We start from the raw sequence: 19,653 nt of genomic DNA on the forward strand, positions 1-19,653 counted from the left end.
CCAAGGGAAGTAGTAAGCTGTAAATGAAGGTAAGTAATGAACCTGCCAAATGATAACTTTTTTTTATAAATCAAAGAGGCGCAGGAGGGGGCATTGTGTTTTTGACAAACACATCTCTTGTTTTTTATATTTTGCAGACAGGCTTCTTGTTAATCATGTGGATGTTTAGCAGGTAACGCTGTTAGCAAGAGTGATGAGCGGCTGCCAGGTGTAGACGGCAACCCTGTTGAAGAGAGCGATCAAGGAGTATGTGATGAAGAGCTTCCATGTGTAAAGATGGATAAAGGTACGGTCTTGGATCAATGCTTTGTGCATTGCCTACATATCAGTTAAAAACGTTTGGAAATATCAAATATTTCAATCGAATCGGTACTTGGTTATTGATTTTTTGAAAATGTGTAACAACATGTTAAATGCAAAATTAAATGAATATGAATCTTTACAAGTGAACTATTTATTTTGTCTGTCTAGAAACTGGTGGTGAAAATAGTGGACATGGAGAGAATGAACCACTTTTGCAATTGGAAACAGTTTCAATAAAATCAAAGGAATGTAAGTATTGAGTTCAGATTATTTCTGTATGTAATTTCACCTGTAATGCTATGTAATGACCCTTTTTTCAGAGTGATATTTTTCATATGCCCTTTTTTGCTTTAAATAAAAGACAGCTGGTTATGAAAGTAGATTAAAGTACAACATTGACTTTTATGTTGGTTACTTCTTCTGTTGGCACATTATTGCATCTATCACCACACTGTCAAGGGTTAAAATCATTTATGTACTATCAGTGTAACATATATGTCAATTGCTAGCAAGAAGAGCTACAATATATGGAATATTGAAAAGAATGTGTGCATGTGTACACATATATAACAAAGTTTTCAACTGAATTATTATATTGGTTAGCAGGTGCTAGGTCTTGAGGTGTCAAATAGAATGATGTTTTCCAGTCCATAACTTAAGTTTCTCTTGACCAATTCTAATAAAACTTTGTACGTAGCAAACTTGCATGCAGACCTACCTTGTTTTTGTATTTGGACCGTTAGGATCACTTTAACTAAAAATAGAAAGACAGTTTTCACTCAATAACTTAAGTTTGAATGGAGGTATTGCACTGAAACTTTGAAGGTAGCTTACTAAAGACCTAGCTTGGGATTGCATTTGCGGTCAATTGAGTCAAAGTAAAAGTTACTGTTTTTAGTGTATTTTTTTTTTAAAAAAACAACAACCTTTTTTGCTCAATAACTTAAAATGGACGGAGGTATTGCACTGAAACTGTGTGTGTCGATAGCTTTTATGAAGCCCAAGGATGGGATTGTATTTTGGGCCAGTGGCATTAAGTTCACTTTTTCTAAGGCTAAACAAAAAAACAACATTTTGTGTAATAATTAGGGTTTATATTGTATTATTCCACTCTGCAGACCTATCCGTGTTAAGGTCAAGGTGGCTCTTACTTAAAATAGAAAGAATATCCTCTGCTCAATAACATGTGTTTTTATGGTGTCATTGTTCTTATATGTAGACCACAATTATTTAAAAATAATTAATTTGTAAAGCATTAAAAAACCTGGTTGCCATGCTTCTTGTAATAACAAAATTTTCAGGGCTATATCGCAGACACTATATAAGATATCAACATGAAACTTCTTAGATGTAAGGAGATCAATGAGGAGAAGTGCCATTCACAAGAACCATAACCCGACACTTTCTTAAATACAAGTTATTGCCCTTTGTTTTTTTTATGATGTATCTTTTCAGGGCTATATCTCAGATACCATACTAGACTTCAACATGAAACTTTGTGGGTGTGTAGAAACAATGGGAAGAAAAGCCATGGCCAAGAACCATAACCCTACACTTTTTTAAATAAGAGTTATTGCTCTTTATTGTTTTTGTATAACTTTTCAGGGCTATATATCAGATAAGATTTCAACATGAAACTGCATGGGTGTATAGATATCAATGAAGAAAATTGCAATGCATAAAAACAGCTACCCTACACTTAATTTTTTTTTTAGGATTATAGCATATATCAAGGGATCACCAATCCATAAACAGCATTTATTTGGCTGGGGATACATGTATCAATTCAACGAATTTGCTTGTTTATCTTTCTTTTCAAAAACGTCTTATTGCAGAGATTTGATTTTGAGTTTAATATAGACACTGACTTTTAAATATACCAATCACATGATAGTAATGTTAAAAACATGGAAGACATGTTTATAAATTGAGATTGAATTTTTGATGTTTTTATGCCCACTTTTCAATGGGTAGAATATCCTTGACCATCATTCCATCTGTTCAGACTTTGACACAGTCATAAAACTACAAACATATTAGCAGGCAGGTGAACAAATCACCAGAGTATTTTTTTTTTGTTTATAAGTGAAGTTGTCAGAAAAAAAGTGGATTGAGTGGTATCCGAGTTTTGAGACAAAAATAGAATATATTGGCATCTTCCATCCCATATTTAGTAATTAGTGTATTTAGATAATGCAGCAACACTAATTCTCTGATGTTATTTATTATTTCCATGCTTTTTTACACTTTCAGCGGCAAAACCAAACCTAATATTTAGTAAAATGGGTGGTAAGTTACTATTGCAATAATTATTTGCAACATTTCTTTCTTTCTTCTAATTGCAACTGATTAAGTCTTGTTTGAGTTTTGATGAAATTTCACAGTTATCATTGGCAAATAATTAATAAAGATCTCCAATAATTTGTCAGAGATCATTTTTACTAGATTTTTAGGGATTTTTTGTTCTTTTTTCTCATAAGCTCACATGAGCACAAAGTGTTCATGGCAAGCTATTGTGATCGCCTTTTGACCGTCGTCGTCGTCGTCAACATTTACCTTGTGAACAATCTAGAGGTCACATTTATTGTCCATTCTTCATGAAACTTGTTCAGAACATGTGTCCCAATGATATATCTTGGACGAGTTGGAAATGGTTCCGGTTGGTTGAAAAACATGGCCACCATGGGTCGTGGAAGTTTTCCTTATATGGCTTTAGTAAACCTTGTGAACACACTAGAGACCACATTTATTGTTCAATCTTTATGAAACTTGGTCAGAACACGTGTCTCAATGATATCTTGGACAAGTTCGAAAATGGTTCCGGTTGGTTGAAAAACATTGCTGCTAAGGGGCATGGAAGTTTTCCTTATATGGCTATAGTATAAGCTTGTTAACACTCAAGGAGTAACATTTATTGTCCAATCTTCATGAAACTCGGTCAAAACAATTATCCCAATGAAATCTTGGCTGAGTTTCAAAATGGTTTCGGTCCGTTGAAAAACATGGCCGCCAGGGGGAGGGGCAGTTTTCCTTATATGACCTTGTTAACACTCTAGAAGTTATATTTTTAATCCAATCTTCATGAAACTTCGTCATAACATTTTTGTCCCCTGGCGGTGAAACCGGAGGGGACTTATGGTTTGCGCTCTGTCTGTCTGTCAGTAAGTCAGGACAGATGGCAATATGGAGATTATGCACGTCAATTCATTGTGTTCCTACATCAAGAATTCTGGTTGCTATGGCAACAAATATAAAAAATAAATAAATAAAATTACTGACAATGGTGGAGTTTCACCGGTAGGGGACCATATTGCTTGGCAATCTCTTGTTTCTAAATATATCTTGGCTGAGATTGAAAATGGTTGCGGTCTGTTGAAAAAGATGGCCACCAGGGGGCCAGGCAGTTTTCCTTTTATAGCTATAGTAAAACCTTGTTAACATTCAAGTTTAACGTAAATACTACTCAGGTGAGCGACCAGGGCCACCATGGCCCTCTCGTTTGATATATTTCTTATAAAAGACTTTTGTGTATGACAAAAAAAATGTTTTATTGGTTTCACAGTTCACTGTTATATACCTATGTTTTGTTGATTTAAGGTATATACCCAAACAGGAGCGGAGGTTGCAATCAAGAGAGATGTGCATTAGTCCATTCTTGATCGAGGCTGGAGAGTTTTCCGATGCAGGTGGCAAAACCAACACTGTCAATGAACAGATTACTTGCAAATCGTGTTTGGAAATTACTGTGATAAGTGAAGTTATAAATTTGACTAATTCGGTATTGTACAGAGATCAACTGAACGATAGTTTGTTTGTGTGTACTGACTTACAAGTGGGTACTAAATTAGTGATACCAAATATGGCAGAAACTGTATATCACTGACTTGAGTCAGTAGAGAGGAACTAAGAATTATTGAGGTCATTGAGAAGAGGATCGGGGGCATGGAGATAGACATGAAAAAGTTGTGGGTGGCACTACGGTATATGAGGGGATGTAGAAGGTGGACGAACGAGTGAATAAGTTTTAAGACAAGGTGAACGAGGCTGACATTCGTGCAGCGCAGATGGCGTCACGTATCGAGGAGCTTGAGAAGGAGCAAGAAGCCATGTGCGATGATGGGTTGTACCTCCAGTCACAGAGCATGAGGAACAATCTTATGTTCTTCGGGGTCCCTGAAGACTGCTGAAGTGACAGAGCATAAGCTTCCCCAGCATTTCGAGGATGCTTTCCACATTGAGATGGTTGATTCGAACGTGTGCATTGTTCCTCTGGTGCACCAATTGTGAGGAAATTAAGGAACATTGTGGCGAAGTTTTCATACTTCCAGGACTGGGAAATGGTGCGAACGCGGTGGGAGAACTAGATGTAACTGTTTTCAGGGTGTTCGAGCAGTTCCCACGGGATATGATCCAGAAGAGGTGGAGGGGAATTTTTGTGTACATATTGTGACTATGTGAAAATATGTCACAGTGTGTTTCTGAATATTTTGTTTTTAATTTAGATTTGCAAGTTGTGATTTTATGTTTTCGTGTTAGATAATTCAAAATTAAATATTGTCCCCAGTGATAATCAAATGATGTGATTTTTTTTGTGTGGATTGCTGAGTGGGATTAGTTCAGTATTACATATTATTATTAATCATTGTTACATTATCATATTAATTTCATCATGAGAATTTTGAAATGTTTGATATTACGACATACTTATTGAGGAACTTAAATAATTTATTATGAGTTGTTTTGTTAAACGGTCATATATTTATTATAGTTATGTTATAATATTAATTGTGTATGTATCAGTTATTACTTCTTTTGTTGATATATTTTTAGCTCGGCTGTTTTCGGAGAAAACTCGAGGTATTGTCATAGCCAGCTCGTCGTGTCCCCCGTCCGCGTCGTGCTCAAACCTTGACATTTTGTCAAGGTTTCGAACATTGGCTCTAAATCAAAGTGCTTCAACCTACAACATTGAAACTTCATATGTAGCTGCACCTTGATGAGTTCTACATGCCACAACCATTTTTGGGTCACTAGGTCAAAGGTCAAGGTCACTGTGACCTCTAAAAAATAAAATCTGACAAGCTTTCATCTATTCAAAACTGCACCCGCAGCCGAGCGTGGCACCCATTATGCGGTGCTCTTGTTTTACTTTTGCAATACATCATTATATTTTATTGTAGAGAAATATCAGTTTTGAAACTTTTGGTATTTGGTACATGTTGTGACCAACTGATATTGTTTCAGGTAATATAAAAATTTGGTTTTCAATTTAGATTTTCAAATTGTGATTTTTGCTGAAACGAAACCTCATTTTGTATCTTAAAAAAACCTTGGCCAACTAGGCTTTTAGATGAGAATATCCAATCTCTTGCACGATGGTTACATTACATTCACCTCTGTGATGGGCTCAGAACGGACTATTGTTATGAAAACGTCTCATTCATGCCATGATAATTCCAAGCGATCATCATGGAGGTTACAGTATACTAAACAATCTCTTGCATGATGGTTACATTGCATTCACTGCATTGAAGAAAACCATCTCATACCATGATATCTTATATCAGTCTTAATTAATTATCATAAAATTGTTATGGTATTTTGATGTACAGAAACCTACATACATACATACGTCGAAGCAATTCCTAACGACACTCAATGAAAATTATGTTTAATTGTTTACATTTGTTACGTGTACGGAATGATTCCGCCTGCGTAAATGGGCAAAAAATAGTTCCAAGGAGACGCATTAATACTACCAAGTTTTTGGCGGATTAATCGTAAATTTAAGTCATATTTCTTAATTTAATGCATGCGATCTTAACTATCCAATCAAATATACACTGAATGCGTTTGTTCGGTTTTACGTATTTGATAGGCAAAATGGCATGCTGTTTGATAGGCAAATTGGCATGCTGAGCCTTTCGCAGAGGTGTATGTGAGAGAAAGGAACGACAACTCTGCGTGGAGATTGGAGAATATCTATATATTGTTCTAAGAATAAGTTCATATGTAATGAAATTTAATATAATTTTTTAAATAATTGTTATTTTAACTTAAAACGATTTAGTGGTATGTCGTCAATGTATGAAGTTGACAGTTCCTGAAAAGTCTTATTACAGACTATATTTTACTTTGTGTTGGTTAAAAAACATCCTATTACAAATGTGATTGCCGTATTTTAGCTCACCTGAGCACAAAATACTCGTGGTGATATTTTGTGATCACCTTTTGCCCCTTTGTGTTGTCAGCATTTACCTTTTTAACGCTCTAGAGGCCACATTTATTGTCCAATCTTCAAGAAACTTGGTGAGAAGATTCATCCCAATAATATCTTGGACGAGTTTGAAAATGGTTCCGGTTGGTTGAAAAATGTGGCTGCCAGCGGGTGAGGATTTTTCCTTATGCAATGTCTTGCTATTTGGCTTTAGTAAAAGCTTGTTAACATTCAAGAGGCCACATTTATTGTCCAATCTTCAAGAAACTTGGTAAAAACATCTGTCCCAGTGATATCTTGGATGAGTTTGAAAATGGTACCCGTTGGTTGAAAATTGTCGCTGCCAGCGGGCAGGCATTTTTCCTTATACAATGTATGGCTATTTGGCTTTAGTAAAACCTTGTTATTACTCTAAAAGTCACATTTTTAGTCCAATCTTCATGAAACTTGATTAGAACATGTGTCCCAATAATATCTTGGACGAGTTTGAAAATGGCACCAGGGGGCGGGGCAGTTTTCCTTATATAGCTATAGTAAAACCTTGTTAACACATGTATTGGCCAATCTTCATGTTACTTGGTCAGAACATTTGTCCCAATGAAATCGCGACTGAGATTGAAAAATGGTCGTATGAGCTCAAAAACTAGGTCACTAGGTCAAATAAAAAACAAACATGTTAATACTCTAGAAGTCACTTTTTTTTTCCAATCTTCATGCATCACCTGGCACTATCTAAGAATAGTCTAGTTCCTTTAAAGGGGCCTTTTCACAGATTTTGGCTTGTTTTAAAGTTTGTCATTAAATGCTTTATATTGATAAATGTAAACATTGAATTTTAAAAGCTCCAGTAAAAAATCAAAAATAAAATTTAAAAGAGAAAAAAAAAGTAGCCCACAGGAGGGCTCGAACCAGTGACCCCCGGAATCCTGAAGTAAAAACGCATTAGCCAACTGAGCTATCCTGCCAAGCATGCATAAGATGCGTATTTTATACGTTATATAAGCAATCTTCGTAGTTTCACAAATTTAAACGACAACAACAGAACTCTCCAAATTATTCAATCGTTTCGCGTTGCAACGCTTGATAATTTTTAGGTTTTTAAATCGTCAAAAGATGCATATAATGGCTATATTAGACCATGGCAAATGTTCAGAAATACTGTTTCCTCACAAATATCATAACTAAACCGAAAATTTGCGAATCTGAAACTACTTTTTTCAATTTTGTCAATTTACCAAACCGTGAAAAGATCCATTTAAGTCGCAGGTGAGCGCCTTAGTGTAGTATACCCCACCTTTAAGTACGGGCAATGTTAACCTTCTTCATTGTCTTCCAAGTGCCCGTGTCGGGATAACACTTTCAATAATGTGAAGAACACAGTTTCACGGTTTCAAAATCTTGTTTTAATTGATATTTAAAATATTCCATATGCATCAGTTCTCATATAAACACAATATCATTGAACAATATTACAAGTTTAATAATGCCGATAAACTTTCATCATATTTAAAGCTCTCTGGAGTTCCTAACGAAGCGTTCATCTAATGTGACAAAATAACGCTTACCATCTTTGGAATGGTGAATGACGCAATACGAAGTTATAGTACTATTATTTTAAATGAAGGGATAAATAGATTTTACATGAACTTTCAAAAGGTGATCTGAACTGATCTTGACAGATTGATAGATGCCAAAAGTTGTTTATCGGCGCTATTTATACCTGTCGCTAAGCACTTAGGATTTAGGATTCTGGGTGATTCTGCGCACCAACCAATGAAAATGTCTAAGAATTTGACTAAGCCAATCATAACGACTTAGGATTGTGACAACCAAGCAAATGCATTTAGGAATCCTAAATCCTTAACAAAGTTCTCTAGCGGCAAAACATTCAACAATATTATATTTTAACTGACAAAAGAATTTTTTAGGAGCAAACATAGATGAGCAAAAGATTCTACATCTAACAATAAACAAATATACTTCTCTCTGACATAAACAAAAATGCAAAAGAGAAGAAATGTTACGGTACAATATATCCGAAATATTTCAACAGCTGAAACGTACTTTTTAGGAATGGCGAATTTTACACAAATAACAACATATATGAAAATTTTATGACTGTAAAATAGTGTCTTAAAGTAACTTTTAGTCGTATTATTATAATTATACAATGTGAAGTCACTTAGAAATGAATATAAGCAACTGCATTTACCTACTTCAACTTTTACATGTGAAGTAATTCACAGCGGACAAAAGCTAAACAACTCATTAATTAATTATGTAAAATGTTGTGATAAAATCTTGCATCTTACATTATGTAAGAACCAACATTATAAACCACACTTAGGAGTAAAACAGGGCGACTGTGGATCATTTGAAATCTCCGTTGTTTATAATTCGTGAACGTTATTTCAAGTGGTATTAATTCAAATATTAACAATGTATTTTAATCAGTGTATTAACCTGACACACTTGTAAATGGAAAGCACCTCAGACAACACAGAGCCAACAATGACAACGGTATTACAAAAAGATTCAAAGTCATATATAAAATTGTTCTCCTACACACGTAAGGAGCAAACTACTCCAGACAACACAACGCCAACAATTAAAGGGGTTTTCCAAACAGCTTCATTATAATATTGTTCTGCTGGTCAGTCCAGCTAAGATTTTCGATGTTGCTAATACACTCTGGATCAGCAGACGATTTATTTCATAAATCAATCTCTGGGTTAATAGTCGCCATCTTTCGAACTACTTTCAAAAGTACAACAACAGCAATAACAGTAGAAGACAATTTTAATTGCGAAAAGTTGAAAAATTGAGTACATGTGTCACGGTTGTTGAGTGGAATAGTGTTATTTTCAACTGTGTATGAAGCATGTGAACTGGTAGTGGAATAACCGAATTGTTGGTGGAAATGGAATTTAGAAATATATCTAATAATTCATCATTTTTCATGTCATGATCGTATAGAATTATCATCAGCATCATTTCTGAGGAACATTGCAATATTCAAAATACAAGTGTTTCATAGCTATGGTGCTTTTGACATCAAGACTGAAAATTTTTCATGCACACAGGTAAAGTAAATAATTGAATTTTTGCAGAATGTTTATTTTTTACAAATTATTATTCAATTTAACCAATTTATTTTAGATAGATTGCACTGAAACTCAAAGTCTAAAGCTTAGTAAGACACTTAAGCCAATTTTCTGAGAAGAAACAATACTTGTTCAGAGTATAGCAGGCTCATGCGGCCTCTGGTTTATTTATTTGGCCTCGGCCTCTAACCTGGGTCGCTTTGATTTCAGGTGTTTAGCCCCCATATCAACAAGGCTTTCTCGACCCTATACATTGTGTATGTACTAATTCATATTGTTTAAAGATTTTGAGAACCCTCGCTCAGTGCCAGTGGGGATAAAACAGGGACCTTCTTATAGCTAGATGAATGCATCAAGTATGCCAGCAACACTTTATAATCAATAACTTTATAATTGATGATTCTGTTCTTTTAACTACATTACTAATTTACCAAAACAATGTGAAACACATTTTTATGCTCCCAAAGGAGGGCATATAGTGATCGCACTGTCCGTCTGTCTATCCGTCACACTTTGCATTTAGGTTTCGAAAAAATGCTCATAACTTTTATGTCGCTTCAGATGTAACATTCATATTTGGTATGCATGTGTATATGGACAAGGCCTTCCCATACACACACAAATTTTGACCCCTTTGACCTTTAACTTAGGGTCGGCGTTTAGGTTTTGAAGAATGCTCATAACTTCTATCAAAGCGTTTATCGGGGGCGTATGTCATCCTACGGAGACAGCTCTTGTTTTTGCTACTGTCCTCTGCACAAACCATGATATATCTGCATATATGCATCCAACCAAATCAGTACAACTATTTGTCACTTAATTACAGTAAACATATTGCATTTTAACTTTTCAACAATATATATATATATATATATATATATATATATATATATATATATAACAGATCTTGAAAAAAAACACATCAAACTTTAAATTGTTTTAGTAAATTATAGGCTTTAATTGGTATTGTGACATTGACAACACTCATGCATGCACTATACAATTATACAACTATGGAACACATTATTTATGAGAAATTCCAATACATCAACATAACGTCTCAGATTTAAGGCAGACAATCTAGTGCTTTTTTGCTGCCATTTTTACTATTACACATTTTTTCATTTTATGTTATGATGCATTGATCTTGTTTTTAAATTAACCAAGCAATCATGTTAAACTTTTGAAGAAAGATGTTGTCTGATAAATATTGAAAATATAATCACTACAACGTGAACAAAATTCAGTTGAATACTGTGACCAACGAAGATTTGCCAAAGAGCAATTCAGATCATGATTTAAATTAAATACAAGTAATATGAAAGTCTGCCTATTGGATCCCAGTTATGACTTATTTGTCAAATCTGCATATTAATTTGCCCTTGGCCATGTAGAATTGGGGACTAAATACCATCAAGTCATGTAAAAAGGAGCAGGGTATAGCACGCTGCTATTGATCTCTTGAGCTTTCACATGAATTTTACGGGTAATTTTCATACAACAAATGATATTATATAGTGTAATGATAAAGCATTATGAGCACAAATTATATCTCTTACTAGTGGTGCAAAAATCAATTAAGTGTCACATTTCAAAAGAAAATTTATATAAAAAGGTATTATTAATTGTTAAAACGTTGTAAAAGGTTATTTCAATTCACTAAAGCATTTAATTACAAGAACAAGTGCATTTTATGTCCATTACAATACATGTAACAGTATTGGCATTGTATTTATCTGCATTTGATGTGCATTTAATACACTTAAAAATGCAGACCAGACACACTTCTAACAGAAACAAATGTATTTTTTTCTGCATTTTTCCAGCATTAATACTCTGCAAGTGTATTTTTTATCATCCCAAATACACTTTACCAGGAAAAAGGTATATTAAAATGCATTTTTAGTTTGTTTTATGTATATTTTCAAATGCATTAAGACACTCTTTTGCAAAAAATGTTGAACAAAAACTTGAAAATATTTAATATACTAAAGTGAAGTAATAATTAAAGTTTTGTATGAGCATCAAAAACAGTGTCAAATTCATACCAGTGCATATTTAGTAGCAGTCGGCCTTATATGGTCTACTTGTGGTAGAAATAATGCATTTTGTATAATACAACATACATAAATTAAAAAATATAGCTGCCCATACAGTTCAATACAATGTTCAATTAACTACACTATGCAAAGTTGAAATATGACATCAAGCTTGGAATAATCTTTTCAATAATGTATAAAATGCTGTTTTAATTTATAAGTGAAATAAACACTTGCATATAAAAACTGATTTTACATCAAAACTAAATGTTTAATTTGATTTTAGCTCCACTGGCCAAAGGTCCTGTGTCCATCGTGCGTCCGTGCATTAACTTTTCCTTTAAACATCTTCTCCTAAACTACTGGTCCAATTCTGATGAAATTTCTTAGGAATGTTCCTGGGGTAAACCTCTTTCAAATTTGTTCAAATTATGCCCCTGGGATCAAATTTGACTCTGCCCCGGGGGTCACAAAATTGAAAATTTGCTTATATAAGGCCTTTTTTTGTGAAAACTTTCAAAATCTCCCGTCCATAATCATTGGGCCTAGGGCTGTCAAATTTGGTATGTAGAGACATCTAATAGTCCTCTACCAAATTTGTTCAAATGATGCCCCTGGGGTCAATTTTGACCCTGCCCCGGGGGTCACAAAATTGAACATATGCTTATATAGGGTTTATTTTGTGAAAACTTTACAAATCTTTTCGTCCATAACCATAGGGCCTAGGGCTACCAAATTTGGTATGTAGTGGCATCTTATAGTCCTCTACCAAGTTTTTTCAAATTATGCCCCTGGGATCAAGTTTTACCCTGCCCCGAGGGTCACAAAATTGAACATATGCTTATATAAGGCCTATTTTGTGAAAACTTCAAAAATCTTCTTGTCCATAACCATCCGGCCTAGGGCTATCAAATTTGGTATATAGTGACATCTAATAGTCCTCTACCTAATTTGTTCAAATTTAATCCCTAGGGTCAAATTTGACCCTGCCCCGGGGGTCACAAAATTGAACATATGCTTATATAATGCCTATTTTGTGAAAACTTTTCTTGTTCATAACCTTTAGGCCTAGGGCTACACAATTTGGTATGTAGTGACATTGTATAGTTCTCTACTTAGTTTGTTCAAATTATGCCCCAGGGGTCATATTTGACCCTGCCCCGGGGGCCACAAAATCAATTATATGCTTATATAGTGCCTATTTTGTGAAAATTTTAAAACTCTTCTTGTCCTTAACCATAAGGCATAGGGCTACCAAATTTGGTATGTAGTGACATGTAATAGTTCTCTACCAAGTTTGTTCAAATTATGCCCCTTCGGTCAAATTTGACCCTGCCCGAGGTCACAAAACTGAACATACGCTTATATGAGGCCTATTTTGTGAAAACTTTAAAAATCTTGTTGTCCATAACCATTGGGCCTAGGGCTACCAAATTTGGTATGTATGACATCTAATAAACCTCTTCCAAATTTGTTCAAATAATGCCTCTGGAGTCAACTTTGACCCTGCCCCAGGAGGTCACAAAACTGAATAAACGCTTATAAAGCGCCTATTTGTGAAATCTTTAAAAATCTTCTTGTCGTAAACCATTCGGACTATGGCTACCAAATTTGGTATGCAATAACATCGTATAGTCCTCTACCAAGTTTGTTCAAATTATGCCCTTTGGGTCAAATTTGATTCTGACCCGCGGGTCACAAAATTGAACATTATATACGCTTATATCTTGCTTATTTTGTGAAAACTTTAAAAATATTCTTGTCCTTAACTCTAGGACCTAGGGCTACCACATTTTGTATGAAGTGAGATATAGTAGTCCTCTACAAAGTTTGCTCAAATTATGCCCCTGGGGTTAAATTTGACGCAGCCCAGAAGGTCACAAAAGTGTACATGTGCTTAAATAGGGCCTATATTTAAGTATTTGCACATGCAGAGAAATTTGTTTCAGCCTTTTTTTCAGCAGTGGAGCGATACAGGGCCATCATGGCCCTCTTGTTTAAATACTCAAAAAATGAAACCGTGTTCATGCTTGCACAGTTTATAAATGCTGTCAGAATAATAAAATATGCAATTACTATAAATACAAATGCCAGGGAAAAGTGCTTTTTGTACTAAAACATTCGAATGAATATTACAATAATACATTCTGAATACTTTGGTATGTAATTAACAGTTTTGTCTGAGAAAATCACTAAATTTTATATATTTATTCAAATTCACATAAATCATATTTCAAAAACACATAATTACTTCAAATCCTTTCACACAATACTGAAAAAAATGCACAGTTTCTGATTGCTATTGATTCTTTATTAATTTATACATGTACCATTTTTTAATCTTGATGCATCCTCAATTGTATTATGCACATCTTAATCTGTTTTAACAATTAAAATATAAAGATTAAGGCTGACTCAGTAAAATAATAATCCATGATTTCTGCAGTACTTGCAGACAAACTAGGAATACTGCTGTGATATTATCTATCTATCTAATGGGATATTAATTTGGCTTCAATAGAAAAAAATCAAAGCATACACATGTTTATAATGTGTATATATATAAGTTAAACTTAAATTGATTGACCATCGATAAAAAGATATAATAATATATGTATGTATAAATATATATATATATATACTTGTAAAACTAAAAATTAAATATGTATGTTTCTATTACATCATTTAGAACTTTAATTTTCAGACAAAGTAGAGTGAAGCTTAAAACAGTATCCAATTGTAACAGTCAATTTTGGGAAAATCAACGTTATAATTATTTTCTGTTTTGGTCAATGTCATAATTGGTATAAAATGTATATTGAACTGGAAGTTTTCTTTATTTTAAATGATAACATTTGCTTGGTCAGCCATAATTGTCACAATCAAGTGGTCTTTTTACACTGTAGTTTTCTCACTGACTATGGGTTTGTTCTGCAAATGAGCCACACAAAGTATCGTTGGGGAGATGAGTTGTCAATTTTATGTTTATCAGTCTTTCATAATCCAGTATAGACCGTTCCATAATCGATAAATTGACCGCCGCCATATTGTCAGCCACGTGACTGTCCGCCATTACACTGCTGCTAACTGGTGCGAGACTGCGATTCCAAAAGCCAAAAACGTAGAGAATACCCGCTTAACCGTTGTCGGATAAATAAATTACTTAATGAATTAATTAGAGGCGATTATCACATTTTTGTTGTTTAAATGATTGTTTGAAGTTGAGATTGATTGTTACAAATAAAATGTTTAAAATGCTTTCGTGTATTTGTTTTTTTTTTATATCTGTAATCAAGTGGTAATCATCGGCGAAAATTTGCCGGTTCAGTCGCTCATACTATGTCTTAGACTTGTTACTTTTAACGTTTCACAAACAATTCACGCATGTATTGTTGTGTTGATTTTAATAGCCGCAACATCAAGCAATTTATATTTTAATTAATACTTATTAAAGATTCTCGCGCAATTAATTACCGCTAATTGTTTGTAATTGGTCTCATGTGGTAAAAATCTACATTCCAAAATCATAACATATTATATTAAGTATGATATTTTTGATACGCCTTCCTTTATTTTTCTTGTTCTAACTGATATAAAAGATAAAAAATTGTGGTTTGGATTTATATTTAATTATGGAATTTTGTCACGTTAAAAAAACGAGCTTTTTATTATGAGAGAGTGATATTGATCTTGACGATCTTTTATGTGATTATTCGGAAAATGAAGAGAATTTGATCTATGTGATATATCTATATTTTTATCTGTGAATCATTTAACAACTATAAAGCTAAAAAATACTAAAAAATGTATTTTATAGGTCTTTGAAATAACGCAAAACATATGGATAACGACACCAAATGTTTAGTCAATTAATCCACACAAAAAAACTCCGAAAAAAACACTTAATAATATTTCAAAAATATATTATTAAGCGCCAAACGAATTTATTAATACATTTATTTGCAACTTTAAAAACGCGGCATAAGCATCAAATTAAAGATTATCTGAAGACTAAAAGGCCGACAATTTGACACAACAAAGAGCTCTATGCATAAGCCGTAATATTGTTTGCAGAAAAGCTTCAATAAATTACAATAGTAATACATCTAATTATAAAAATAAAATTATGAATGGCATGAGTACGTTAGTGTGATAAACACGTGAGTAATAGAAAGTATAAGGGGTGCATTGAAAATAAACGTACTACAAAGCCCTATTAAAAGCGAAGTGCATGACAGTATTAACATGTAATTTTAATTTGATGGGTTTTGTACAGAGAATGACGCTATTGAGGAATATAAACATACAACTGAAAAACACAACTTTACATGATGCAATTTGAACTGTGTATTCATGTATATTGAAAACTCGTTACTAGTGAGTATGAGTGGCAAATATCTAACATTTTAACACACATATATCTATATTAATATTTTTTTTAAACAATATTTACCCCCGTTCGTGTCAAATGTAATTTCTTGTTTTATGATGTCGTTCGTGCATTGCCGTAACATTAAATCTTCATACGAAATGACGTAGTTTTAATTAACCGATACCCGCTAAATACGTTAAATGTTATGTTTTTAGGTAAATTTTATAATTATCAAATACTTTTTTTCATAAATTAAACCAGGGATTAAACGGGCTAGTATCTTTACGGTGCACAATTTCTGATATTCTATATTGGACATAACTTTTAATTTGTATATATATAAGGATTACGCGATTTTAAGATTGATGCATATAATCAAATGATAAATATTGCATTTAGTTTAATTAAATGTTTTTTTTTTAATGTGTTAACGTGTTTATTTTCCTAGACAAATACCTAAAAAATGCACGTTTTCAAACATTTTTCTGTTATAACACTAACTTAACATCTCCTCTAGCAGAAAAACTTTATTTCATACAATTTGCATGACAAACAAACAAGTTTTACAAAAAGAAAGAAATTCACCGGTTGAATAATCGGTGCTCTCAAAAACATTTATAAACCAAAATCTAAATTATAGAAACAATTATCCCAACAATAAACCATGGTTTGGGTCCAAATGTCACCAATCAAGAAATCAATATCATGAAGCAAAAGCCAAATACAATATTAATAAAAATTGTGATAATAAATTAAGTCTGAAACATGCCAGCAATCATTATAAAAGGACTATCAAATTTTATGTTAATAAAGAAAAACTAAGCACCAGTGCTAAATTACGTGAAATGAATGACAAAAACCCTAAAAAATACTGGAAGTTCATTAGGGGTCTCAAACCAAAAACAAAAGAATCCAGCTCTCCACCACTTGAATCTTTTCACGAACACTTCAAAGAGATAAATAAAAATTCAATAGACGATAACCGTTTCAACAATGATATAGAAGATATACCCAACACAAATGAATTTTTAAATATGGAAATAAGCCAGGATGAAATTTGCAAATGTATACTAAAACTGAAAAATTCAAAAGCACCTAGTCCTTCCGATCACATATTAAATGAATACATCAAATCAACAAAAGATATCTTGCTCCCTTTCTACACTAAATTGTTCAACTGTGTCCTACAAACAGGTATCATCCCACTATCCTGGCTTGAAGGCACTATAATCCCAATTTTTAAAAACAAAGGGAGCCCAACTGAACCGAGCAATTATAGGCCCATAACACTGCTCAGCTGTATGGGCAAATTGTTTACCTCAATTTTGAACCAAAGACTAAACACTTTTCTTGAATTAAATAACATTTTAGAGGAAAATCAAGCTGGCTTCCGTAAGGGTTACTCTTGCGCAGACCATATTTTCACCCTTCATGCATTAATAGAGATAATTAAAAAACGCAAACAAAAACTTTTCTGCGCCTTCATTGATTTTTCGCAGGCGTTCGATAAAGTGTGGAGAGCTGGCCTCTGGCATAAAGTACTAGGCACGCAAATTAATGGCAACTTTTTCAGAGTCCTTTTAAATATGTACAGTAACATAAAATCATGCGTTTCCCTAAATGGAGAATGCTCCCAGTACTTTTTGTCAGAAATAGGAGTAAGGCAAGGAGAAAATTTATCACCAGTACTTTTCTCGCTTTTCTTAAATGACCTTCATTCATACCTGCATATAAATGGATCTGTTGGGGTTGAACTTATCAACCCAGATACTGCAATATTGTGGCTTAAGCTTCTGGTCCTATTGTATGCAGATGACACCGTCATTGTCTCAAGTAGTGCCTCTGACCTGCAAAACAGCCTTAACACGTTTCATAATTATTGCAAAAACTGGTACCTAAATATTAATATTACAAAAACAAAAGTTATTATCTTTGGCGCTAGACAAACAAGGAACTTTAATTTTAAATGTGGAAATAACACAATTGAAATAACAAAAACTTATCACTATCTTGGCGTCACATTCTCTAGTAATGGATCCTTCTTAAACGCCCGCAAACATGTAAAAGAACAAGCCTCAAAAGCCATGCACCTTCTTTGGACTCGTGTTAACAATGCAAATTTACCTATCCACTTAGCTTTTAAACTCTTTGATCATACTGTTCTACCCATTCTTACCTATGGCTCAGAAATATTTGGATATGAAAATTTAGAAATATTAGAACAGGTTCACAAAGATTTCATGAGAAAAATCACAAAAGCCCGTCGGTCAACACCAATCAACTTTCTATATGGTGAACTAGGACGCTACCCTTTAAGCATTAATATTAAAACAAAAATGATCTCCTTTTGGAATAGACTTATAACAGGCAAAGAAAGCAAAATATCTTTACTAACTTACCAACATATGTTGTCACAACCAAATTTAAATTTCAAATGGTTAAATAAAATTAAAGAAATCCTTACATCTGTTGGAAGACCAGACATCTGGCAAAACCAAACACAAATTACACAAAACAACATCCACATACAAATAAAACAAACACTAATTGATCAATTTAAGCAATCATGGAACGCTGAACTACAAATAAGCAACAAAGGGCGCATCTACAGCAGTTATAAAAGTAACCATGAGTTTGAGCCTTACCTGATTAAAATTCATCCCGATGAGTCCCAAAGTATCTTTAGATTCCGCACTGCCAACCACCTCCTCCCTGTAGAAACTGGCCGCTATGAAGGCATTCCATTCCATGATCGTCTTTGCAACCTATGTAACACACACGAAATAGCTACTGAAAAACACTATTTAATGACATGCCCTTATTTTGATAACGAACGGCATCGATATTTAGGAAACCAAATAGAAAGGCATGCAACATTTAACGAAATCATGACGCCGTCATCAATATTAGAAATGAAAGAGCTTTCGAAATTTAGCAGAATTATAATGAAGAAATTTATCAGGCATTAGACTATTGCATTGAGTTTTATATCTTCGAAAAACAACAACAACAAAACGCCAATGCCTCCGAACTCACTTGCTTTAATTATTCACGATGCAAGTTTATCGAACGCCTACTGTATAACTTTAAAGCATGATATATTACTTACTCTCCAACTATTAAATGGCTTACCTCAATTCGCGGGTGATATCCAATTAATTTTGCACCGACATCTGTTAAAAACACGCGTCTGTCTAAACCGATAATAATCACACGAGGTGATCCATAACTTTTAACTGTACACGGTCTCAAACTAGGTCGCAAAGACCCGTATGTTAAATACTGCAGTAGTGCAGTGACGTCACCTGTGATTTACTATAGTCCGCAAATGAGGCTATTCCACGAAATGATCCGCATCGACTCTATAAACACTTACAATTATAATCTATGTAGACGTACCATACACCAGTAAATAAAATACTGTTATTTATCACGTTAATAATTGTGTGATGTTTCTTCTCTGATGAACAATGAATAGCATTTATGTATGTATACTTACATTATCTATTGTTAAATTATTCCTAACATTATGTTGATGTATATTACCAATGACTATGACACTGCTTAAAATACACGAGATTGTGAATATGAATATCTTGATTATGAAATCGTTTCATG

At 33.6% G+C, this 19,653-nt stretch overlaps 1 protein-coding gene across 4 annotated transcripts in view; it reads left to right on the forward strand.

Moving 5' to 3' along the window:
- LOC127873362 (uncharacterized) overlaps window positions 1-7,406 on the forward strand; it is a 51,292-nt gene extending 43,886 nt beyond the window's left edge. For 2 of the 4 annotated variants that reach the window (XM_052417210.1, XM_052417212.1), the window contains exons 10-13: window positions 170-286; window positions 472-552; window positions 2,557-2,592; window positions 3,901-7,406. In XM_052417210.1, the coding sequence (XP_052273170.1) occupies window positions 170-286; window positions 472-552; window positions 2,557-2,592; window positions 3,901-3,962 (296 nt within the window). In that variant the 3' untranslated portion in view covers window positions 3,963-7,406. The remainder of the gene's footprint in view (window positions 1-169; window positions 287-471; window positions 553-2,556; window positions 2,593-3,900) is intronic. The other 2 variants (XM_052417211.1, XM_052417213.1) reach the window with 1 other exon arrangement.
- Window positions 7,407-19,653: the final 12,247 nt, after the last annotated feature.

This window comes from Dreissena polymorpha, chromosome 3 (assembly GCF_020536995.1).
Source record: "Dreissena polymorpha isolate Duluth1 chromosome 3, UMN_Dpol_1.0, whole genome shotgun sequence".
Classification (NCBI taxonomy): Eukaryota; Metazoa; Mollusca; class Bivalvia; order Myida; family Dreissenidae; genus Dreissena; species Dreissena polymorpha.